We start from the raw sequence: 26,405 nt of genomic DNA, 5'->3' as shown, positions 1-26,405 counted from the left end.
TAACAAAAGTTAATCATTTGCATGTTTTCTCACTTAGCTTCTATTCCTGGGAATGCGTATCAGAGATGTTCAGAGCTGTGTTCTTCTGGTCCTGCTTTGTTGACCATATGTACATATGTTCTCTTTTATGACCATGCCTACCAGTGACTGTTACTCTTTACTCTGACTTGTCCATGCGCTCTTTCTGTTTAATTTTTTTTTAATTTCAGAATTTATCTTTTTATTTCATAAATTTCTTTTTTCTGTTTTTTTTATTTTATTGATATTTATTGAGCTCTACATTTTTCTCTGCTCCCCTCCCTGCCTCTCCCCTCTCCCCTCCCCCCTTCAGCCTTTCCCCAAGATCCCCATGCTCCCAGTTTACTCAGGAGATCTTGTCTTTTTCTACTTTCTACTTCCCATGTAGATTATATCATGTAAGTCTCTCTCAGTGTCCGCATTGTTGTCTAAGTTCTCTGGGATTGTGGTTTGTAGGCTGGCTTTCTTTGCTTTATGTTTAAAAACCACATATGAGTGAATACATGTGATAATTGTCTTTCTGTGTCTGTGTTACCTCACTCAAAATAATGTTTTCTATCTCCATCCATTTTCCTGCAAAATTCAAGCTGTCTTTATTTTTTTCTGCTGTGTAGTACTCCATTGTGTAAATGTACCTCGTTTTCCTTATCCATTGTTTGATCGAGGGACATTTAGATTGTTTCCAGGTTCTGACTATGACAAACAAAGCTGCTATGAACATAATTTTATACATATGTATGTGCATACATGTTCAGGAGTTCAGAGGTCAGAAGAGGGCATCAAATCCCCTGGAACTAGAGTTACAGGCAGTTGTGAATCGCCATGAGATCGGGGAACTGAATCCAGGTCCTGTAAAAGCAGTCAGTGCTAAGACATCTCCAGTCCTCATCCTGGTTATCTGTCTGTCTGTCTGTCTATCTATCTATCTATCTATCTATCTATCTATCTATCTATCTGAGATAGCAATTCTTTCTCTTATATAGTCCTGGAACTCATGTAGACCAGGCTGGCCTCAAACTCAACATCACTAACTTGCTTCCCAGTGCTGAGATTAAAGCCACACCCCCCACCTTGTTTAATTTTTTTTTTTTTGACACAGTGTCTCATGTAGCCCAGACTTGTCTTTCTATATATCAACTTGAGCTCCTGATTCTCCTGCCTCTACCTCCCAGTACTGGAATTACAGGTGGGCCCACTACTTCTAGCTACTTCATCATTTGAAAGGTGTGTTTCTTTTCATGTCTGGAATGTTTGCCTGTAATGATTCCAGACTTGCCTTGCTCCTCTAGATCCATTATGTGTTTGAGGTAAGCGGCAGGGGTCCGCTTCATTTGTTCTTGTCTGATGGCTGCTCATTTCCTGAAGACTGCACTGCAGTGACCAAGTGTTCATTTGTGTACTTATGGTGTTTTTGGTGTGGTCTAATGTGGTTTAAGCTGGCCTTGAAATTCTGACCCTTCTGCCAGTAAGTTCTGAGATTACAGATGTGAGCCCTCCCATTTTATTCATATACAGGTACTTTTGGGTTCTGTGAAGGAAAAGGATATTAAAGAATAGGGGAAACTTGCTGATACGAACTGTTAACTCACTTAGTGCTGTGACTATGCAAAGAGGTCACACATGGATTTCCTAGCCTCAGTCTTTTATATGAGTTTATATGAGAAATGAATCACATTGCACTCAGTATCAAGAAATGCATTTTCACAGTAAAAACCAGACCACAGATCCAAAAAGCAACGACTTCAAGGGTTTCCATCCCTCTAACCTGTCTTATTTTCCTAAACACCAGCTCCAGAGGCTCAGGTTTCAGACTCGTACCAGTTACACAGAACTGAATCTTTATGTAGCATGGGGAAGATGGTGGGTATGAGCCTCAGTTTCAGACTAATGATATGATTTACCAAATTCCACCTCATAGTGCAGTGCTAAGCCGGGGTGAGCTGGTGTAATCCACACTGGTGATAGATGGTGTTTTAGAAGTTGGCCCATAAACACAGGCTTTATCACTAAATAGTCGGTATCTGAAAGCAAATGAACATAGGGAAGGGGTCAGAAGAAGCCTGCTAAAGGGGGCTCAGAGTAGACACTGCAGGGGAGGAATGCAGAGAGCTGCAGGCAAGCTGAGTGGAGCAGAGCCATCCTGAGAGCCGTTGGTGCTTTGTAAAAAGCCTCTTGTATTGACTTCCCTCGTCTCCTGGAACGTAAGGGAGCCTTCTCAAGGTTTCTGCAGAGCTGGTCTTCAAACTTTAGCTCCATTGGGGGAGCAATTTTAAAGCAAGGGAGAAGGCAATTAGGTCCCCGCCTTGTGAAAATTTTAGCCACTGAGAGTCAGCTCACTGGATGGCCGGTGAGTGAAGGCCAGGAGAATCTGGAAACTTAGCATAGGCGGAGCATGCAGCCTGCCTTGCCCACCATTGGCTGCAGGAAAGTCTGAGCTCCTTGATCACGGTGAGGGCAGAAGCCTTTTACTCTGGACTCCACTCTACCAGCCACGGGTTGAAGAGGTGCTGGCTGAGCCGAGCCACTCCCTAGGAATGTCTTAAGTCCACTTTCTACAGCAAGCATCACCCCTCAGCAGGACCACTAGGCGGATTAGCTTTCTTCCCCGTGTTCAGCAAGTCCTATCCTTTGCTGCTGTAGTCAGTGTTGGCGCTGTGATCGGTCTAATACTTTCCTATTCTTCCCGACACCAAAAGGCCTCTTGGAAAGCAAGGGTGGTTAGCACCCTTGAGTGCTGTGTGCCACCGGGCTGTATTCCCATTTTACGTTGGAGCAAATGGGGCAGTGGAAAGCAGGGAATTCAAGACAGGCTGCTGAGCACCTGAGATCTTGTCCCATCGTGCAGCACTTCAAATACTAGTTATGGGCACTTAGACACCTGGAGTTGAGGCCGAAAAGAGTAGGCTAGCTCTCTTTTTTAGCAGATCTAGAGTGAGCCTGTGCCAACACCCACGTCTCAATCTCGGCTCCTTGGCCCCAGGCAAAGCTTTTATTCTCTCTCTGATCAGAGGTGGTGTCTGTCCGTGGTGTTCAGTACTAGCCCGGGGACTTGTTCCCAGGGCAGATCTCTGGGTCGCGCTAGAGAGGGTGGAGGTGGAGGAAACTGACCGAAAACAGCCTTGACAAACCCTGGCAGTCACAGTGAAGATGGCAGCCCTTTTCCAGGCGTGCCACTCAAGACCTTCCCCAGACAGTCTCGAAATCCTCGCTGGTCTTGTTCTAACTGCCCAGTCCAGACAGGTCCCAGGGCAGAAGCACCTCGAACAATCCTGGCTTTGTTGCGAAGAATCTGTCCCTGAATTTCCCCGTCTATGCTCAGTGTCCAACCCCTCTCCAGCCCGAGAGACCGGAAGGCGCAGGCTCCTGTGGAGGAGTCAGAGGGCAGGAGGGGCAGCAGGCTGGCGTTCGCGGGAACCCGCGTGGGAGGGCAGCAGGGGGTTCGAGGCGCGCGGGGCGCCACCGGGGCCGCAGGCCGTTCGGCCGTTCGTACTGCCTGCCTGGTCTGAGGTTTCTTCCCGCAGCCCTCGAGGTCGCGATGGGCTCATTAAGCCGGCAGGTAGGCAGTGCCCTGGCGGCGGCAGGCGGTCCTGGAATGTGCGAGGGGCGTGATGACAGCGACTGCCGCCGGCCTCTTTGCGCAACACCTTCACTGTATATATACCGGGCTCTCAGCTGCGCTCCACCTGGGTGCCTCCTGCAGTCCCTTACCTGCGAAGGGAGCGCTGGTGAGTACACCGCCGCTGCTGCCGCGCTGCCGGCTGCTTCTGCCCTCAAGGACCTTCACTGAGTTTTTTGTTTTTTTAAGTGACTTCATTCTTATAGACGTCCCTCCATGCTGATCACAAGAGACTTCCTTCACTGCTTCACTGGCTCTGGGCTGCAGAGGAAAAAATAGAGCATATCTTTCCGATCTTTGCTGTCAGGCTAACTCTTGGGACATTAGTGAGGTGGACATGCCCCACCTGGAACTTCTATGGTAGCTGTGCCTGTGTGGCTTGGGGTGGGAGCTACAGGGCTGGGCTCACTTGCTGGGTCACTACCTGTGTGTGATTCCTTTCAGGTCCCTGCCATGCAGTTGCCCTCCTGGTGACACCTGGGTATTTTCTGCAAATTGTAGTTTTTTTTGTCCGCTGGAGGATGAGTCGCCTCCAGGGGGACTCAGCGTAAGGCTTCTGCCCTTCAGATGTGTGGAGCAGAACCTAGGGTTTGATTTCTGTTTCAGGCAGAGGGTACTAGGGAGCAAGGTGTTAGGAACTTGCAGGAAGAATTTGCGCTCAGGGTTGGGGAGCCTCAGCGTGTTCAGGCCATGAAAGAGGGGAATGCTTGTTTGGGGGTTCAAGCTTCATGGGAGCAGATGCCTGCCATAGATGCTATGGTTATTTTCTGAGACCCGTGCTTTCCTACTTTGGGCGGGGGGTCTCCAGGAGAGTTTTGTGCTAGCCGGGATGGCTCGGTCATCTTGTTTCCCTCTGTTAGGCATTTCTGGAAAACCCGAGCCTCCCCTGGCCATTGTTTGGGACTGGGAGACTTGTCTAATCCTCTGCCAGCTGATAATGACCCTTTCTGTTTTGTAAGCTTGTAAATGGATGGCAAGAAGGGCAGGCTTTGTAGTAGTTGGGGATGTTCCTCAAGTTGCCCCTCTCTCTCTCTCCTTTATTCCAGGCTACCACAGCTGTAGCTGCTAGATATAAGCCAGGCACAGGATAAATTCAGGAAGAAAACAGCATTTGAGGGGTCTGATTTGGAGTAAACTAGTTTTCGGAAATGATTGCATTATGCTTAGGTTTACAAATTCAGGCTTTTTATCACTCCCCTAAACAAGGAAGAATATTGTCACAGGTCAACTACAAAACTCATTTGCAACCTAAGGATTGAACTCAGAACCTTGCCATGCTAGGTAGTCACTATGCCACCTAGATGGAGATATATCGCCAGCTTTTGGCTTTTTGAGACAGTCTCATGTAGGTCAAAATAGTCTTGGACCAGTCATCCTCAGGCCTCAGCTTCCCAGGAGCTGGGATGATAGACTTGTTCTGCCACACCTGACTAAAAGTTACTTTAAAATATCATAAATACAAACTAAAAAGGACATTGTGACAGTTTGTGGGCCCAAATTTATAGAGATGGGCCAAATGCCTATTAAAAAATTAACTACTAGCCAGGCGGTGGTGGGGCACGCCTTTAATCCTAGCCCTCGGGAGGCAGAGGCAGGTGGATCACTGAGTTCGAGGCCAGCCTGGTCTACAAGAGCTCCCAAACTACAGAGAAATCCTGTCTCAAAAAACCAAAATAATAATAATAATATTGTTAATTACTGCTGAACAGTGGTACACAACTTTAATCTCAGCACCCGGGAGGCAGAGACAGGCAGACCTCTGAGTTCGAGGCGAGCCTGTATACAGAGCGAGTTCCAGGACAGGCTCCAAAGCTAGAGAAACCGTGTCTCGAAAACCAAAAACAAACAAAGCCACTCTCAAGCTCTAGAGCCGTCATCTCCTGGTCTTGCTGTAGCTCAGGGCATATCATATATGACAATCCTCCTGCCGCAGCTTGTGTAGTGTTGGGAGGTCAGGCATGTACCACAAGCACCGTGCAGTGTCTTCCGATCATGTTGCTACCTGTGAGGGAGGGGTTTTCCTCATTAAAGGAAGCAAAGGGAAGGCAGCTCTTACCCTCAGTGATCTAGCTCCTTCATTTAAAGCTTAAGAACTTCTTAGGTCCCCAGAGAACCTCGGATGCATGGAGCTGAATTGTCTCTGGAGCTGTAGTGATTCTCTGAGCAATTTTTCTGTATCTCAGGTTTCCTTTAGGTATGGTCATAAAGTTAGCACCAAAAGATAATTATAAAACTGACCTCTCCCTCTGGAGAATGGTGTTGAAGGTGGTCTCAGAGGTGACCGCTAGCTGAATATGGAGGCATACACCTGCAGTCCCACTTCTGGAGAGGCTGAGGCAGAAGGATTGCCACAAGCTATATGGATTATATGGTACATTCTGATCCCCCCCAAAAGCCTTCAATTAGATGGGTTGATCAGTGTGCTCGACTTATAACACAGCCTGTAAGATGCTCAACACACGCCTGCCCGCCAGCGCCGACCACTGTCCTTTAAGTTCCGTGGTCATTCTTGTGCTGTGGTCACACCTGGTGTGAGGAAACAGGACCGCTGACCTGGGCCACTTCATGTTTTCATTCCTGGGCCTTGGCTAGGCAAGCTCTAAACACAGCTCCCATCCACCCTCAGCTCCCCCCCCCCCCCGTCAGGTCCTGGATGGAGAGGCCCAAACAATGCAAAGTAAAGGGTGTGGGTGACTGCCAGGTGCCCCACACTTCCCTGTTTGGTGAGTCCTAGAAGAGCCCAGAAGTTTCCCCTTCTGGACCTGCCCAGGAGGAATGAGTTCCTCTTGGCAATGTGTGTGACTGCCTGAAGTGGAGCCAAGAGTGAGGTTCCCATCCAGCTCTGGAGAGGCAGGCCTGGTGTGGGCTCAGGATGTGGGGCACTTGGGATAGCGCTTGCTCTTGCTGGGCACTTGGCACCCTGTTAGACGGAGGGCTTCCCTCCTTGTTGACTGCTTCTGGCAGGAACAAGAGAATGCAGGGATATGGTGTTAGGTGGGAACCATGGCATCTGGAGGTAGGAGAAACCTTTGGAGGGGCCCAACAGCTAGGCCCTTCCTGCAGGAAGCCGGTTCGGTGCCTGCCATGTCTCTGGGTCAGTGACCTCAGATTGACAGCCCATCCTCTGTCTGCCTTGCTTAGGATCTCCTCCCCTCTTCAGGAGACATACCTGGAGGACTGCTGTGTTGGGCAAAACAGTCATTGTGAAATTCCTGATCACTATATTGGGTATTCAGTCGGCCACAGGAGTGATTCCTGCAGTTGTGTTCCTGAGTCCTTGATGAGCCTGAAAGAGGCTCCTGGTGCTTGGATGGGGCCTGGAGGCTTCCCTATCCCCCCGGCTGTGAGGTTTATGGTGTATGAAGACTCTGGCTTTGAAAATGCATCCTTGGGTTCACACACACGCATGCACACAGAGACACACTGAGCTGTGTGACTTTTAGGCAAGTTTTTTTTTTTTTAACCTCTTTGCCTTTTTTTCATGGAAAGAAACCTTTGTATCCTGGAAAGAAAAATTCCTTCTTTGTTTGATAATGTCATCTCCAGGCAGCGGTGTGACTATCGGCTGCTTCCTTGGTTCTCTTTGCCTCCGTTTGCCTCCTTTTGAGGGGTCATGTCACAGGGCTTCCCTCATATCCCTTGGGATCCTTATTGTGACCAAGGCTGGCAGTGAAATCTCCATGTAGACCAAGTGGGGGGCTTCGACGAGTTCATGATGCCACTCATTTCTCCAGTCTGGGTGGCTCTCTTGGGCAGTGCGCAGGCCTCACCTACACTTACTGTCCTAACCACTTCAGGAGGAATATGACAGACACTCTATTTTGAGAGTAAAGCCTAGGCTGGCCCTTCAGGGATGGCCACCCTCCACCACAGCACTGTCTCACAGCTGCTTGCCAGACACGCTAGTCTTCACAGAAGTATTACTTGCAGGGACCTGGAGGATCCCTGGAATGATGACCGGCTCCATTGGCCAATTGTAGGGTATTTGCTTGCTCCAAGCCTAGCCTTTGCTCCAGAGTTCCCGCTGCAGGCTCTGGGTCACCGGGCACAGGAGGCCGGGAGAATGGGGCTTGTGTGTGTGTGCACCAGAGCAGCAGAGTGGCGTGGCTGGATGGTTGCCAGATGTCCTGCATCTCCTACTTTTAGGATACGGACAGCTGTGGGAGTAGAGAGAGCCAGGAATGGCATTTTAGCCAGATGTTTTCGAGAGCTTGCTGGGTGGACCATGCTCCCAGATGCTTGCCAAAGCTGGTTGGCAAAGTGGATGGATCTATGCCTCCTTTCCTGATCCACCAGGAAATGGCTTAAGCAGTGATGGAGGAAACTGAGTACCAGAATTGCTTCATAGGGAAAGTGTTTATGAAGTGTCCTTGAGTAATTGAGCTCAGAATAAGGGGGTCCTCCCAAGAAGGAGCACAGGAGCACGTAGAGCTACTTGTCCGTTTTGATGGGGCACACTAATAGTAAATTTCACTGGAGGTGGGTGAAGGCAGTGCAGATCTGCCACAAAGACTATGGACAGCCTTGCTGTTTGGGTCCTGGCCAACCGTAGAAATCTGATTCTGGTCACAGAACACACCCTGTAGCTAACAGGGAAATAACACCCCCAGTCACACTTGATTGCCATGGAGAAGTTTCTTGGTGGGGCTCTAGTGACATCAGGCCACGGGTTCTAGGGGTAATTGCTCGAGTCAACACAACTTACATATGGCGACAAGGGACAGCCTCCTATCAGGAAGGCTCAGGCTCAAATTGCTACTCAGTCACGGTCGACATGGATGTATTCCTGTGGCAGGCCCTGAGTACTGGCTTTTCATTTGGCTGCTATGTTCATTCCCCCTGGGCACTGGAAGACAAGTTAGCAGGTTACTGCCCTCTGAGAGCTTCGATTTGCTTTGTGAAGGTGAGGTAAAGGTTCATGAGGGAAAAACAATCCCTGTGTTTAAGATTATTAGAATTGGGAGGGGGTGGGTTAGGAGTGGGAGATGGCTCTGCACATTTCTCAGTATGCCTCCAAGAATAGAGAGCCCTTTATGTGAGCCCCCACATAGTTCCTTGGGTAGCCACAAATAGCTCGTTGCAGTTCTAAAGGCTTGTGTATGAGTGTCCATGCTTTTGAGTTTACGTTTGTTTCACTATACTGGTCTGACATACATCTTGCCAGTCTCCTGCATCAGGCTTTCAAATTTCAGGATTGCAGGAGTCCATTGCCTTGCCCAGCTTGAAAGTTGGATTTTGTGTATGTGTGTATGTGTGTATGTATGTGTGTGTGTGGGGGGGTGATCTGGAAACCGGGTCTCGCTATGTAGCCCCGGCTAGCCTGGGTTGGCCGTAAACTTAGAGATTAGCTTGCCTCAGCCACCTGAGTGCTGAGATTGGTATGGGCTTTGATTTTTATTATTATTATTATTTCTTGTTTTTGAGACAGTCTTGCTGATGTCCTGGCTGTCTTGGACTTGCAATCTCTCCCTTTCTCCAAGTGCAGGGATTACACAGATTACAGTTTTCATGCTATAACTCCTAGTGGTATAATAATCTTCTATCGTCATTTTAGCAAGATACTCCATAATCACAAGGGCTACAGTGTGCTGGGCACTGTTCTGAGAAGCCCCATTAGCATGTCATTTCCATACAGGGAATCTAAAAGACAATGACTTAACCAAAGTCACAAAGGCAGAACTGGGTCTTGAACCCAGGAAGTGGCAATCTAAAAATGCAAGTTTCCTCTGGGAGTCTTCAGTCCTTTCGGACATTTGACAATGTTTCAAGATGTAAAAATCGGAGTGAGGATCTTGACATTATTAGGGACGGGGCTGATGCTAAATGTCCCTCAGTACACAGGACACCCTCCCCCACCAGAGACCTGCTGGTCCAAGTTGTCAGTGTTTAGGTTAATAAACACTCAGTCCATGACAACACCTTATCTGAAATGTAAATCATACACCAGTTGTAGCCTACCACCCATTCCCAATTCCATAGGTAAAATTGTGCTGCAGGAAGACAGTCATGTTGATGCTCCTCCTGACGGTGGGCGAGGCCCCAGCCTGGCAGAAGTGCTGGCTCTGGGCTGCCAGGCTGCTTCTGCAGTAGTTGTGCCTTCCCTTCCGTGCACAAAGCCTGAATAACAATGTCTATCAGGCACCAGCTTGGCACCGGGCAGCTCTTTGATGCTCATTAAATGTTCCTAGTTATTAGAGATTAAGAGATGTCACAGCGAGATGTGATGGAGTGCCAGGTGAGTCACACAGTTAGCACGTGCCAGGACTGAGGGAGGGCAAGGCCAGCGTAGAGAGGAGGGAGGATCTGGGTTCGGTGCTGGAGCACTGTCTGCATGAGGAGAGACGTGGGACTTCAAAGTGGCCGCACTTTTGGGGGGAAGGAGCACCCAGAGAAAAGGGACCAGCTGAAGGCACCGATGGGCGGTAGAATGTGGGGGAAACTGTGTAGCCCAACTGTTTTAGGGAGGTTCACCCATGAGATGTGGGAGCCACACTAGGGAAGCAGTGACTTCCATTCGGTTGCTGAGGCCCTGGCTGGGGGTGGGGGTGGGGGGTGCTTTCCAAAGTGAACCAGGGAATTCTTCCAAGTGCAGCCAATAGGTCTGGGAGGTTTGGGGACAGTCGGAGATGGCTTTGAAAGTCTGGAACTATGACAACAAAGAGCCAAATAGAAAAGTTCTGCTGAAGGGAACGTGTGTCATGATTGAAGGACGAAGAGTTAGCATAGATTGGGGTGAACTTGAAGTGGAGGTGTTCAATAGCAGCAGAGAGGTTGATAGCCCCAGGGGGAATGCAGGTCAAAGACTCCTCCCTACAAACTCCTAGGGCAAAAAGCTTGGATTGGAGCCCTGAGTCAGGCTCTTCCTCCCACCTGCCCTGTGTGCCCAGGAAGTGTGCCATCCGCTCTTTTCCATGGGAGGTGAAGCAAGACACTCACTCACTTTGTGCTGGACCTTCAGTCCGAACCGTTTCGCTCCCGTTGTGGGCTCAGACGAATCCTTGTAGCTTACCCCTTCACCCAGGTGTGTCAGGAGACGTGCTGAGACCAGGAGTCCATGATTTGGCAGGTTTCTTACTACTTGTCCCAAGTTGGTCTGGAACACTCAACCTTCCCAGCGTTGGCTCCCGGATACTAGGGTTCTTGTGTGGTCCCTACTTGGCATTAATTCAGGGAATGTTGTACAGAAACTCTAGATGGGAGAGGCACTTGGATCACAGTTGTGATTGACTTTCCCATCGAGAGCTGGTTTTCTCCTGGGTAGTTAGCATGAGGTCACATAATGGAGCAGTGGGCTATGAGAAACCTATTTCAAATTTATTGTCGTTTGTTGCTGTTTTTCGTGTCTTGGTCTTAGCCGTGTTAGACAAGTATTGTACCAAAGAGTTAACTCCCCAGCCCAGTGCGTGTGCATGCATGAGTGCATGCGTGTGTCCTTCTCTTAGCCCAGCCTGATCTGGAACTCCCTGTGTAGCCAGGCTGGCCTCAAAATCACCACAAGTCACATACCTGGCTAGAGCAGGTTCTTTTAACCTGAAGTGGGATAGATGCGGACGTCCCACCTGACTTTGAACCCCATGGAATGATTTTAGATTTCAGTTACAACGTTGCCTGAATCGGGACAAGCATGCTCCTATTCATAATAAAGAGCATTTGCCTGTGTTTGGTTTTCCTTACCACCGTCAATGATCTGCCTTCATTAGAACATGCTTTTTTTTGTTTTTGTTTTTTTTTTTAATTTTACAAATCTGTAAGTGACTGAGCAGGAGATACCTTCTGGTCTGTGTTGCCATCACTTCAGTGAACATGTATCGGGTCTTACTGCGGGCCGGACAGAGCTTCGGGCCCTAAGGATGCCCCTTTCTTGGCAGTGCCTGTCCTTCAGCAAGCAGGAAGTAGAGGTCAGCTGGACCCTGGTTCTGGGAACCCGCTCAGGAGAACTGACCAGGGTGAGGCAGGTGTTTCTGAGAGCTCATGGCCCTCCCTTTCTAGCTCGCATAGGGGAAATTGATGAGTAGGGAGAAGATGCGGGAGGAGTGAAGGTACCTGAGCCGTAGTACCACCCACTTCAGAGCCTCCTGCCTGTGCCCACAGCATCCCCTCCAGTATGGCACATCTTTGTCTGGAGATACGCTCCTTCTCTAGTCCAGGCTTCCCTAGAGCGCCACTAGGTGACCCAAGCTGGCCTCGAACTCATGGCGATCCGCCACGCCACAGGCTGCCGAGTGCTGGGACTACAGGGGTGAGGCAGCATGCCTCCCTACCGCAGCACAGTGGATTACCCTCTGCCCACGCCACTTACTTCGCACGTCTTGAGTTGCTGATGAGGTTGAACTCTTAGCTGTTTGTACTTCCTCTTCTGTGAATTTTCTGTTCTTTGGATTGTTTTTGCTTCGTGGTGTCCGCAAAGGCTGCGAATGGTGGCCGGCCAGATGAGCTGGCATTGGAACTGAGAGGGACATTGTGGAGAAAATGGGTTATGAGGAAGTCTGCGCAGGGGCTGGAAACAATGCGGCTCTGATAAAGGGCCGTTGATCATGGCAGGGTGACCCAGTGATAGTTGTGATTTATCGGCCCCAATCTCATAGCTCAAGAAGCACGAAGCATTGTCCCCCTTCTACAGTGGAAACCGGTACCAAATACTTGGAGGCACACAGAAAGGCACTTGGTCCTGAGGTGCCTCCAACTTGTGAGTGCCACTGTCACGCTTTTGCAGAAGACCCAGATGGTAGGGAAAACAGGTGGGCTGCCAAGGAGTGTGTACATCTCACACACGCTTAGCATCAGTGGATGTGAAGACCACAGACTGAGGCTTGGTGCTTATTTATGGTTGAACTTGCCTCCGTGCAACTAGCAGATGGAGTCCACTGGTGTGTATGCATCTTTCCTGTCCCCCGTTCCTAAGTAGATCTGTAAAGCGTGGTTTTCTCTCAGGCAGTGGTCGCACGAGTGGATGCATCCTTAAGCTCTACCTTTTCTTTTGCAGATCATGGCTCCTTGGCCCGAGTTGGAAAATGCCCAGCCCAACCCCGATAAATTCATTGAAGGGGCCCCAGGTCCACAGTCTAACATAGCAGTCAAGGACAAGGAGACCAGCCAAAGTAAGTGCTCCTCACCAGGTGGGGACAGGTCCCATTGGAGGACCCACCGAGGCTCGGCTCTCATTCCTCACGGCCTGTACTACTTGTTTGAGCAGATGACAGTGGGACTCCTGTAACCAAGATTGAGCTGCTACCCTCCTATTCCACCGTGGTCCTAATAGAGGAGCCCACTGAGGGGAATGACCCCTGGGACCTGCCTGAACTCCGGGACACTGGGATCAAATGGTCAGGTAAGAGCATGTCCAGCATCCAGCAGGGACCAGCAAAAAGTACCCAGCCAGCCCACAGTGTTTACCTTTGTGTCACATGTACAGGCTGATAATGATAATTAGGGAGCCCTTTGTTCTTTCAAAGAACCAGGAACCGAGGCCATAACAGATTCAGCATACGCTGATGGGTCCTAGGCTTTATAAGAGCTGCCAGGAACACAGCCAGCAAAAGCTGGGAGGAGCAAGAGTTTGCTTCTGCTTCAGGTGTGGGATTATGATCAGCTAGGAGACCAGTCATCTAGGTGGCTTGGGTGGTCAGAGGGCAAGGGAACCCAGTCGGAGAGGTAAGAGGACAGTATTGTAGCTTAGTGTAGGGTGTCTGAGGCTGGGGAATCAACAAACTTTGCAGCTTTGATTCCAGGGCTTATCTGTGCTGTTGACAGGGCTTTGTGGAGCCACTGCCTGTGACCCCGCACCGTGTGGCACATGCTCTTAACTACTCACCCCCTCAGTGACATTGTGGTTCACTTAAACATCCATTCTGGTCCGCTGCTTCTCCCGGCCCAGCGCACAGCAAGTTCCCCCCTCCTCTGATTCTAGAAACACCCAGGAGGGTGGAATGAAATGCCTCCCATAGAGAACTGGCAGGAAACCAGGCCGCCCTGCTTCCAGGCCGTGGTACAGAAGCCAGTGGTGGTGGAAGGTGGAGACGTGAGCTCCCTTGCCAAACATTTCTGTTCCAGCTGGGAAGATTCTAACTGTGCCTTCTCTCCCCCATATTCCCCCTGTCCCCAGAGAGAGACACCAAAGGGAAGATTCTCTGCGTTTTCCAGGGGATTGGGAAATTCATTCTTCTCCTGGGCTTCCTCTACTTGTTTGTCTGCTCCCTGGATGTACTCAGCAGTGCCTTCCAACTGGTTGGAGGTAAGGACCCTGCAGGCCTTGGGCTGGAGATGGGTCATTCTCAACTCCTGAATTTCATGTCAGATGGGCACAGCTCACAGGCCCTCATGCCTCAACATGGTCGGGAGTGGGTGAGGGCAAACATGACAGACCAGAGAAGCTCACACTTCCCCCATCATGGAGAAAAGGACTGGAATTTAGTGGCTCTGGTGGCTTAAGCCAGGAGCCAGGGCTGGAGCTGATTTCTGCTATCAGTCCCTTCTATTGTACCCAAATCCTAGCAGGAAATTGCTTGACTCCTTTTATCTGGGGTTCCCTGCTGTCTAGAGTATGGGCCACTGCAAGTAGGCGGAGATCAAAGCCTGCTCTTGCGGAGGAGAGCCCACACACAGTGGATGCCTTCCCTAGACTGAGCCCAGGACTGGTGGCCGGTGTGTCAGAACCCCAGAAGTGTAATGGCCATGTGTGCTCAGTTAACTTTGGACCCTTCCTGGGTGACAACAGAGAGATAGCACCCTGAGTGGCCCTGTCTGGATAGTCCTTCCTAAAGTCCCTCCCATTTGTAAGAGGGGACCGAGGTTCAGAGGTCACTAACTAACCAGACTTTGAACACAGTGAGAATTCCAGAGCACAGACCGGGGTAACAAGCCTCTGGAGTCAAGTTCTGCTTCTTTTTGCTGCCTTGAACTAAAAATAGAAATTAAAAAAAAATCTATTTTCTTTTTTTTTAAATTTTGTTTTCCTAATTTACTTATTTGTTTATTTTTTGAGATGGGAATTTTTGGTAGCTCTGGCCATTCTGGAACTCCCTATTTAAACCACACCGCCTCTACTAGGAGTAAAAGCGTGCTCCACCACACCCATTCTAAGCCGGTTTTAGGCCAGGGTCTCACTATTTCTACCTGGCTTGGAACTCACAAGGTCTGGGATTAAAGGCATGGGTCTCCATGCCCAGCTGAGCTGATCCTTTTGACCTGAGAGACGTAGGATGAATGGTAGGTCAGTTGTTAGGGGCTTAGGAGGTTTAACTTGGCCTTTGGATGTGGTAAGTTTCCCTGGTCCTCGGGAACATTCATAAGGGGAATGGCTTGTGATCATGATTATCAGGATAATTTACACCCAGTCCCTCTTGAAGCATCCCCTTTAAAATGGGTTGGGGGAAGGACTGAGGGTCACATGGGTTCACTCCGAAAGAAACCTAGAATTCAGTGAGCCAGGCTCAGCTGGAGGTCTCAATTTATACTAAGCCCAGTTCATGATCAGAGAAGCCAGGAAAAAGGCTGACTAGGGCGTGCAAGGTGGGAAGCTGCAAAGGGATAGGATCCGAGGCTGAACTGGGTCAAAGACATGGAACTCGAGGCTTCCCTGGAGGCTCTGTAGCTTCCCTCTCAGGACAACGCGAGGGGAAAGAACAGGAAACACGACCCACAGCCCAGTGGCGCTCCCACTGTGGAGTGGGTTCCCACTCCCCAGACAACAGGCCCTGTGTGGACATCAGGACAGGGTGCCGCCGCCCCACCCATCCATCCTCACGCGACCGTCATTTTTCCTCCAGGGAAGATGGCTGGACAGTTCTTCAGCAACAATTCCATCATGTCCAATCCCGTGGCCGGGCTAGTGATCGGGGTGCTGGTGACCGTCATGGTGCAGAGTTCCAGCACGTCTTCGTCCATCATCGTCAGCATGGTGGCCTCGTCGTGTGAGTTGGACCTGCTCTAACTCTCTCTAGGCCAGGTCACAGTTACCTTCCCGTCTTTTTTTTTTTTTTTCTTATGCCAGTCTTTAAGCCAAAATGAATTAGAATTTTTCTACGTTGAGAGTAGCAGGGTTTTGATACTTTAAAAAATGCTGGGCGGTTCCCAAGCGGCCTGCCCAAAGATCCCCGGGCGGTTTCCGAGCGGCCTGTGGCTAGGAGACAGAGACGTGGACAGACACAACACGTAGAGTGAGATTAAAATATTTATTCAGGGGGTTATGAAGGGGAAGGGGACAGGGAGGGCAGGGGGAGAGAGAGGGAGAGAGAGACAGACAGAGAAAGAGAGAGAGAGAGAGGAAGAGAGGGGGAGGGAGAACGGGGAGATGCATGCAACCCCAAGAGGAGAACAGTAAGAGAGAGTCCAAGATGGCGGGGCGGGGGGAGGGTGTCGCTGGGAGTGAGTGTGGCTTGTCACTTAAAGGGCCAAAAGAATAACAAGGGTAACCTAAGCTACACAACACAATGTCTCATAAACCTTTGGGCCACATACCATACAGTGTTCTTGTCAACCCCGCGACTCACTCACTCCCTTAATCAGAGTCCTGTGAAATGGCCCGAGCTCTATCTTAGGGAACAGGGGATTTCAAAGCGAGGTACATAGTGCTTCAGGGGGTCAGCTAGTGCCCTAAAATTACATTCAATGATGTATTGACAGATGCATTGACATCCCCCCGCGGATTTTAACAGCTGTGTACTGTTATGTATGCCCGCTCCCCCTCGCAATCGCAGCTGAGAACTCCTTTCTAGAATAATTAGCTGCCGTCAGTACATTCCTCCCACATTGGGGTTTGGCTGGCACATGGCTCCCCGGCCTTGCAGGCTGTCTCACGGTTCTTTTCTGCTCTTCTTCAGTGCTGACCGTGCGGGCTGCTATCCCCATCATCATGGGGGCCAACATCGGAACCTCCATCACCAATACTATTGTGGCACTTATGCAGGCAGGAGACCGGAATGAGTTCAGAAGGTAGGCGTCTTGGGGCAGGCTTTCTGCCCACCAGGTCTGTTGTTGGAGTCAGTGCCTTTATCTAGCCATGAAGGTGTGCCTGAAAGTTTACTCGGAAGGAGCCTCAAGAGTCCAGCGAGGGTTGGGAATCCTAGGTGATGAGGATCCACTTCTTGATCTGTAGAGCCAGTATAATAATATCCAGCACCTGGCACCACATCGGGGTACATGAAAGGGAAGCACTAGCTAGACATGCACTGCTGGGTGGTAGCATTAAACAGGGCCAGTTGGGGCGGGCTTTACTGTCTCGCTTAGTCAGAGATAATTATAACTCCCTAAAACTTCCATTTTTGGCTGTCTCAACTAACTACCTCTTTACCTGTAAGCTGGCACAGGCAAATATGACGTGTAAGGTACAAAAATAGGGCAGCTGGGACCAGGCAAAGGGGAAACCCTCTTAAAACGTTAACGTGCGTAATAAGCGCGTTTCCCAGCATTCCCAACCAGCCAGAGACTCTCACCAGAGCTTATTAAAATGCAGAAGCAATTCCCAGCCTGTCTGTGATGCCATCGTGGTGTGGCCAAACAGCTGACACTGCAGTAGGCTGTTGGGAGACAGCTCCTGTTTGTCATGTCTGCCGGTGAATCGGCTATCACAGTGGTCCATCTACCTGCGCCACCTCATTTGGTTCCTGATGACATGTCTTGATGGACGTGATAATACACATTAAGGCAGGCACTCTCTAATTTGATCTCCTCATCAAGCCAGACAGCCTTCTCTGTTCCCCATCTTATTCATCTTGATGCCAAAGGCGACAAAGTGCTGTCACTGACTGACACAGCCAGGAGTCCAGTGAGGTTTCAATCCTGAACATTTGGGGCTCATCTTGTGTTACTTACATTGATTGCTGCCTCATAGCCTATGGAATTAGAAGCCTAAGACCTATTGTGGTGCGTATATATATATATATATATATATATATATATATATATATATATACACACATATTTGTATATAACTGACTTAGCCTACTTTCCCACACTATTATTATGTTTTCCATAGCCAATATTGGTTGTGAAATTGGTTGTGGTCTAACATCCTTCTTAGAGGTTTGGATTATTGAGATATGTATATACACACACACACACACACGCATACACACACATACACACACACACACACACACACACACACACATACTGTATCAAGTGTTTATAGGTCTCTTGCACATTTTACCAAGCACCAGGAAATGTTTGAATCATTTTCTCTTTCATCAGCAGTATATGACAGTCTCTTAAATTGCCTTCTCCAGGATGAATGAGAGTAGCTAATTCCATAGAGCAAACATTGGGACTTGCAATGCGCTTCTTTGACGAGTGAAATGAAGTTTTTCCCATTTGCTTATCAAGTGTTCCTCTCTTGAAGGAGAGTGTCATATACCAAGTACGTGTAACAAGAGTGTCATATACTGAGTATGTCTAGTGGGACAATTTTCTGACGTGGAGATCTTTCTAGAAGGAACATTTTCCATTTTCATTGAGGAAGAAGCCTGTGTCAGTGTTTGGCTTTTGCCTGAATTTGTTTTTAAGATAGTTTCTTAATTTGTAAGTTGTGCGTCTCAGAATTTTGAAAATTTGAAGGTTTAGAATTCAGGGGCTGGTAAGATGGCTCAAGGACTCAGTGTTCTTCAGATGGCTGGGCTTTAGTTCCCACCGCAACTGTGGTGGCCCACAACTGCCTGTAGTTGAAGTTTCCAGGCTTCCGATGGCCTCCAGTACTGTTGTGGTGCACGTACAGTGAGGCACACACACACACACACAGGTTGGTAAGACTCTGATTGTCTGCTCCACGGCTCTCCATTTTCCAAAGGCCAGGCTGCCTTCTAAGCAGTTTAAAGTGGTCTAGGCACAGTGGAAGAGGTGGCTCAGTGGTTAAAAACAACTGCTCTTACACAGGAACTCGGTTTGATTCCAGTCACTCTATGGTGCCTCTCAACTATACATAACTCCAGTTACAGGGAATCTAACAGGCATGGATGTGGCATACATACAAGCATGCAGAGATAGCATTCGTAATAATTTATAATTAGTGTGTTTGTCTATATATATTATGCACCATATGCATGCCTGCTGATACAGGGGTTGTGGGTTCTTGAATTTGAACCCAAGACCTGGAAGAACAGCCAGTGTTGAGCCATTCTCCAGCCTTAAACACTTGGGAAAGGAGGGCTTGGGGTGGCCTGACGCAATTCTGCTAACCAATGGTCGTTAGGATTCTAGCCCTCACATACTATACTGGCTGACAATGTCCTACAAGACCAACCCCCTGTGTGTACTCGGGTGGATGACAACAAATACAATACCCAATTAATTGTCTGGCATCCCCTCACTCAGAATATAATCTTGGTGGCGACTTCTGTTCCTTAGGGCATTTGCGGGGGCCACTGTCCACGACTTCTTCAACTGGCTCTCTGTGTTGGTGCTCTTGCCTCTGGAGGCCGCTACCCACTACCTAGAGATCTTGACCAACCTTGTGGTGGACACCTTCAAGTTCAAGAACGGAGAAGATGCCCCAGACCTTCTGAAAGTCATCACGGACCCCTTCACAAAGCTCATCATCCAGGTATGGTTATATTAGTACAGCCCTCATCGCAAGAGGCCAGGGACCGGAACACAAGCCTTAGGTATTTTTTTGAGTGTCAGCTTTATTTTCTTGACATCCACCTGGTTTGCCCTCTGTTGAGTTAGGGACTGATTGGGTGAGGTTAGAGATGGTGGGCACTTCTGCATGAGCATTTGGGGCCATGTTCTTCTCTTTATTGTCAGCACAACTTATTGATAGTTATTGCTCTTCACTGAGGCCAGTCATGCCTTCTGGTCCTTGGTGTCTGTCCTAGATACCGATAAAGGGCCAGCTGGGATTTGAACTTTGGCAGCAGGTATCCACAGCCTGCTGGCTACCAATGCCCTTGCTGTACAGTCTCCCTTTGAGTATCTGCCAATCTCTAGGGGATAATGACATTCTCTGTGGGAGGTTAGGATTGGGTGGTGGAACTAGAGGTCTTTGCATACAGTGTGAGTGCACAGCCTCACAGTCACAACCCCCAGTACACCCAAGGTCCTCCGACACCCACCACATCCACCAGGCATCACTGTCAAGGGTGTGCTGACCCTTCCTCCCTGTTGATCCCCTCAGCTGGATAAAAAGGTCATCCAACAAATTGCCATGAGTGACCCGGCAGCCCAGAACAGGAGCCTGATCAAAATCTGGTGCAAAACTGTAACCAATGTGGTGAGTGTCAGCAACGTTGCTGGGCAGGCGGCGGGTGATGGGTGAGTAGGTGTGCCTCCCGAGGGGTTCAAAAGCAGCAAATCAGAAGCCAGTAGGGGAAAGAAATGAGGCTCATGGGAGTCGAATCTGACCACTTCCCTTCAGGGATACAGCCACCTTTGTGTCGCTGTTAGGTGTACACTCCTTGGCCTGGGACAATGCCTTCTCTCACAGAAGGCTGCCAGGTTTCTGCTGCCTCTTTGTTTTTGTTCTGGAGACTGTGAAGTCTCTGTCCCACAGCACAAAAGCGGGCAGCAGTGGCATCTCAATTTTCTAGGCTATTCTTCCTGAGGAGGAATGCATACTGTGACTCTCACATGGGAAACTTACCCAACCTGCTGTGCCTTCTGGGTGTGGCTCTCCCTTAATTTTTGGGTGGAGTGTGTGTGTGTGTGTGTGTGTGTGTGTGTGTGTGTGTACGCACATGCATGTGTGCTAACGGCTGGTGATAAATAATGAAACTGATTTTATCCCAGTGATTCCAAGAGATTTCTCACTAACCCTTCAAGGGGTAGAAGGTACCCCTATAATGGAGCCCAAAGATAAGGGCTGCCCCACTCTGTTCCTACTGTTGTTTCCCTACCATGGACACTTCTCATGTTTGTCATTCAGACTCAGATGAACGTCACCGTTCCCTCACCTGATAACTGCACCTCCCCTTCACACTGCTGGACTGATGGAGTACAGACCTGGACCATCCAGAACATCACCCATAAGGAGAACATTGCTAAATGTGAGTGGGAGTTGGCCGACTGGCCACCTGGTGGGTAGCCCAGGAACCTGACCACAAAGCTTCTCTCGGAGCCCAGTGACTACAGGAAGGAGGGAAAGACTAGCCTAGGCCTGCTGGCGACTGTACATCACCCGAAAGGCTTGTAAGGGGATTCTGCTGTGCTCCCTTGCTGGGCTTTAGTATTATCCTTTTGTCAATAAGTCAGGATAATTGATGGCTGCTTTGACAATGTGGGGACAATTCTCTCAGGGAGTCCCATCTGAACAAGGCACTGAGCCTGCCTGATAGTTGCCTCTTTTAGGAAGACTTTCTTCCATTTAAACTAGCCGGAATCCCGGTTCTTGTCTATCCCACCACCATGAATGCTGAGCACTGAGTATCTTGATACAGTGTGAGCCTTTCCACAGAGTAGGCGAACTTGTTTCACCCCTAATGCTGTAGTTGCTACCTGTCAGTAGAACTGTGGTTCCCAAGATTTGTCACCAGGAATGTCTCATAATGCTTTGTAGTAAAAATCACTTGGAGACCAGTGGTGGAAGCATTGGGCTGGACACCTGCGTCTGCCCACCCCAAGTGATGACCTAAGGACCTCACTTCACCTTCCATTTCCAGAAAGTGAAGCTTTTAACATATTTCGAGTTCAGGCCTGGTGGTACCAGTCAGATCCTGTCTTAAACAATAAAAAGCAGGGGCTGGAGATACAGCTTAACCGTTAAACGCAGATCCCGCTCGTGCAAAGAACTGCAGTTCCTGTATCAGGTGGCTTACAGCCACCTGGAACTATCCTCCTAGGGAATTTTGACTTCTGGCTTCTATAGGTACCTGATACGGGCACAAGCATGCATGCACTCATACACGCGCGCGCACAGACACACACACACACACACACACACACTCACACACGCACACACACGCACTTTAAAAAACACCAAACAGCATTGTCTCAAGGCAAACGTCAAAGAAGGACGTCGTTAGCTTGAGCGCCAACGTGTCTAGTTGCCACTCAAGATTGTTCCATGAAAAGGAAAGAAGAGGTGCCAGTCTCTGGACAAGGTGGCCCCTGCCCTCCTGACCAGGCCTTTTGTGTTTCCTCAGGCCAGCACATCTTTGTGAATTTCAGTCTCCCAGATCTTGCTGTGGGCATCATCCTGCTTGCTGCCTCCCTGCTGGTCCTCTGTGGCTGTCTGATTATTATAGTCAAGCTCCTGGGCTCTGTGCTCAAGGGGCAGGTCGCCGTTGTCATCAAGAAGACCCTTAATACCGGTAGGTTCAACACTTCAACCCTGTTCTGGCCTTTTCATCTTGCAATTTCCTCGATGTGAAGCTCATTCTTAGATCCACTGAGCTACAGTGATTAAGCTGCTATATTCTCTGGAATAGCCTGTGTAGGTCAAGGAGGGGACCAGGTACAGGCTCCCATTGCAGGGTGGGCCAGGCCCTGAGAAAGAAGCAGCGGGTTGGACCTTCTGGGTAGGACTCCATATGATCCAGACTACCATGTCCCCCTCAGATCTCAGTGTGACTATGAACAGCTGCATCCAGGGCTGTCATGAGAGAGAGAGAGAGCCCTGCTCTTATGTATTGCCAGAACCAGGGGCCCCATTCTATGCATACAGAGTTCATAGCTTATCTCTGAGTGCGAAATGATGCCAGACCAGGCTAGGGAGAGGGGGCGGGCGGTATGTTTCTAACTCCACCTCTGTCATTCTGTGTTTGTCTGACACTCAGCCATAGCCTTGGCATCTATGTGAATTTGCAGGATGACCTAGATTACAAAAGGAACCTTGCACTCTCAGATCATGTGTGGAGTTCAACCCTTTGCCCTAGCCTCTGCTCCTGGGTCCCAAGAAAGTGCCAGCCAGGCCTCCCAGCCATGCCACTGTGGCCATCCCCAGGACCTGTGACATATCTTCTTTCTCTGTCTTCCAGATTTCCCCTTTCCCTTTGCCTGGTTGACTGGTTACTTAGCCATCCTTGTGGGGGCAGGCATGACCTTCATTGTACAAAGCAGTTCCGTGTTCACTTCTGCCATGACACCACTCATTGGTGAGTCTTTGCCCTGGGTCCTCCTTCTGGTCACCATTGCCTCCTCCCACTGTTACCCAGGCTCATGCCCTGTGTTCCGTCCTTTCTCACTAGGTATTGGAGTGATCACCATTGAGAGGGCCTATCCACTCACGCTGGGCTCCAACATTGGCACCACCACCACTGCCATCCTGGCAGCCCTGGCCAGCCCAGGAAGCACCTTGAGGAGCTCTCTCCAGGTCAGCTCCCGCTCCTGAGCCTTGGGTGTGGGATACAATCCATCTGTGGTTTTGCAAAGCACTGGTTTTGTTTTATTTTGGTTTTGGAGTTCTGGGTCAATCTCATGGAGCCCCTGCTGGCCCCACCTTGAGAATTCCTGTCACCTCCCGTGTTCTGGGATTAAACGGCACCCAGGATGCAGACTGTTTTCTCGTGAGAGCCGCACCTTCTGTGTTACATCCAAAAGGCAGAACAAAGATACTGGGAGAAGCCACAGGGAGCCAGGGGTGAGGTAGTCAAACCTGTGGATTCCTAAGAGGCAGGCATTGAAAACAGCTACTCTGCTGAAATGTTATTCCCAAGGCATGGTGAAGCAGCAGGCAAGGCCACATTAGGTGGCACCTTTTTCCTCCTTCCTTCCTTCCTTCCTTCCTTCCTTCCTTCCTTCCTTCCTTCCTTCCTTCCTTCCTTCCTTCCTTCCTTCCGTTATCTCCAGACAGTTAAGCGATGTGTTTTCACAGAATGTAGAGCTCTGCCCGGGCCCAGCTATCCACACACTAGAGAGACCCTGGGTGACTCCTGTTTCCCTCCACCCCCTCACCTCTCCAACATCCTCAATTTCAGATTGCCCTGTGCCATTTTTTCTTCAACATCTCCGGAATCTTGCTGTGGTACCCAATCCCATTCACTCGACTGCCCATCCGTCTGGCTAAAGGCCTGGGCAACATCTCTGCCAAGTATCGCTGGTTCGCGGTCTTCTACCTCATCTTCTTCTTCTTCCTGACCCCGCTGACGGTGTTCGGCCTGTCTCTGGCAGGCTGGCCCGTGCTGGTGGGCGTGGGCGTGCCCATCATCCTGCTGGTGCTCCTGATCGTGTGCATCCGGATGCTGCAGTCCCGCTGCCCTCGCATCCTGCCCCTGAAGCTGCGGGACTGGAATTTCCTGCCCTTGTGCATGCATTCCCTGAAACCATGGGACAATGTCATCTCCCTGGCCACCACCTGCTTCCAGAGACGTTGCTGCTGCTGCTGCCGCGTCTGCTGCCGCGTGTGCTGCATGGTGTGTGGCTGCAAGTGCTGCCGCTGCAGCAAGTGCTGCAGGAACCTGGAGGAGGAGAAAGAGGAGCAGGATGTCCCAGTCAAGGCCTCTGGGGCCTTTGAGAATGAAGCGATGAGCAAAGAGCTTCAAGATGAGGGCAAGGGCCAAGCGGAGGCCATGGGTATGAAGACCGTGTCCAATACCACAGTGTTCTAGGGGGACCTAGGAGTTGGAGTGGCGGACCTAAACCCCTGTGAGATCTGCCCCTCTCGCTTGTCTTGCCACCTCAGCAGGATTCCTGAGGAGGAGGAGCAGAGCTGACATCAACTCTAGCTCCCCTACCAGAGTTTCAGCCTATAGGTGAATTGGTCTTGTCTTGTCCCCTGCTCCCCAAGGGCATCTCCCCTCTCGGAAGACAATCACAGAGATTGAGACTGTGAACATGGGCCCACAGATGACAGACATCCATGCCTTGCCTAGAGTATGCTAGGAGAATAAGATTGTCCTCGCCCAAAGGGCAAGTGTTAAAGGAGGCATTAGGGAAGGTTCTGGAAAGGGCCTATGTAAGAGTATATGTAAATAGCTGTACAAAGCTGACCTTTCTTGGTATAAAGCTTTATCCACATTTTTTTTTCTTTATCAAAGTCTACTCCCTCTCTCCGGTAGCTACCCCTAGGCATCCCTGCCTCAGACCAGCCAGTTCAGACAAAATGAAGCAATTGTTTGGAGCTCATATTGAGCCTTTTATAGTTTACATCCTAGGACAACCCATTCTTCAGGGCTGTCCAGGCCAAGCAGTTGCCCACAGTACTCCTATCTTGAGCTTTCTAGGATGGGAGTCAGACCTGGCTAGGGGTCCATGACATGTGGGGTTCACCCTCTGGTTTGAACGCCTCGGTTCTTCACTGGACTTACCCAGAAACAAACTGTGAGGCATTGTGGCTACCGACTAATGACACCCTCTTGGTCAGATAACAATATTCCTGATGGTAATGGAAAGACCTGTGTCCGAAGCCCTCCTTCTTGCTGCCATCTGGGACCATCTGCCTGTGAAGGGGCTGCTCATCCCATTTCTTTTTTGCAAGGAGACTTTGTGGGCCAGCTTTTAGTGGTCTGTTTCATCCAGCCACGCTCCCTCCCACTAATGGATTCGTTAGGATCCGTCCTGCCTCCCTCCATGCCTACAGAGCGCCAAGGGAATTCTCAGGAGATTGGGAGTAGCTAGACGCCCTCAATCATGATGAAGCTCGGGGTCTGAGGGTGACTCCGGGGGAAGGGTGGGCTCCTATTCACACCAGATATCCTTTACTGTGCCTTTTAGACACCCCCCACCCCGTTATTTCTACCACAGCTTTTCAGCCATCATCCCCGCTCCTGTGAAAACATGCCTCAGCTTGATTCAGGAGAGTCAGTGTGGCTGTACCACAGGACTGTCCTCCACATTCTCTCTCAGCACGCACTTCGCCGCCTGAGCAAGCTGAGATACCAAATTGAGCCCTTCTGTAGACGTTCCCAAATAGCCATTTATGTGACATATTTGTAGCCATGCATCTGTACAGAATACTTCATAAGTTGTATAGTAAATAGTGATTTATTTTATAGTGTCTCATTTGGGAATGAGGCCGGGTTCTTTTATGTACTGTGAAGAGCAGAAAGAGCACCTTTGTATATTTTGTAATACTGCCTTTAGTCACGCCTCTGAGGCCACGCCACCCCCTTTCCCCTGTAAATATGTAAGTTACACACCAGGAGGTGGCTTTGCACTCTGCTTTTTTTTTTTTTTAAAAAAAATGGGATCCCTGTACTTTTGTTAATTGTATTTTTTTTTTTTTACCGGTTGAGGGAAGGGAGAAATAAAGAATCACCCCCCCCCCCAAAAGTGTGTTGCTTCCAATTACGGGATGCTAAAAGCATGGGGCATCTTACATTTCCTTACTCAAACCTCACTATGTGCCAAGGGAAACACTGTGGAGTCCCCAGTGCCTCTAATGGACACGAAGAAGACTTAGCCCCATCTTCACTTGTCTCTTTTGCAGGTCACAGGGATTAGCTAGTGAGAGCTATACTGAGTAGATCATAGCATTTTGTGGTTATGAACCACTCTTTGGATGCAAAGAGTGTTAACTCATGGGGAGTCCTTGAAATCACACAGCTGTCGTTTTGAAGCTTGTGTGTGCATTTCGTCCTTCCAGGAATGAACCTGACTGTTGTCTGCACAGCCTGTGCTTTCTACCCGTGCTCCACATAAGGAGGAGCTGAGAGAAGAGGAACTGGGAGGGACGCTTTGTAACTGGAGGAGGGAGAAGGGAGACGCCAGTTCCCTGGTCACTTGTATTTCCCAGAATGCCTTTAGTTTTGGTTTTGTTTTTAGTGCCCTTTGCCAGCCAAAATGCATAACGTAGACTTGTACACTGCCAGCATCTCCAGGCCAGCTGAAACAATTGGGGGCCAAGTCTCACAGTGTAGTGGTGCTAAGTTTGGGTCATTTGGAGGCCTAGGCTCTGAACCTAACTGTC

At 49.6% G+C, this 26,405-nt stretch overlaps 1 protein-coding gene across 1 annotated transcript; it reads left to right on the top strand.

Annotated features, from left to right (window-relative positions):
* The first annotated feature begins 3,584 nt into the window (after window positions 1–3,584).
* Slc34a2 (solute carrier family 34 member 2) lies at window positions 3,585–25,760 on the top strand. Its single transcript, XM_087909039.1, has 13 exons — window positions 3,585–3,743; window positions 12,618–12,732; window positions 12,828–12,962; window positions 13,737–13,865; window positions 15,400–15,543; window positions 16,453–16,564; window positions 18,971–19,166; window positions 19,740–19,835; window positions 20,487–20,607; window positions 21,703–21,870; window positions 22,537–22,653; window positions 22,747–22,871; window positions 23,476–25,760. Exons 1-13 carry the CDS (start codon window positions 3,627–3,629, stop codon window positions 24,103–24,105), a joined length of 2,205 nt encoding a protein of 734 aa, XP_087765165.1. The 5' UTR covers window positions 3,585–3,626; the 3' UTR covers window positions 24,106–25,760.
* The last annotated feature ends 645 nt before the right edge of the window (window positions 25,761–26,405 follow it).

The sequence above is a fragment of the Myodes glareolus genome, chromosome 8, assembly GCF_982192425.1.
Source record: "Myodes glareolus chromosome 8, mMyoGla1.1, whole genome shotgun sequence".
NCBI lineage: Eukaryota > Metazoa > Chordata > Mammalia > Rodentia > Cricetidae > Myodes > Myodes glareolus.
Note: the sequence above shows the minus strand (reverse complement) of the source record. Positions and strands in the feature narration are given on the sequence as shown.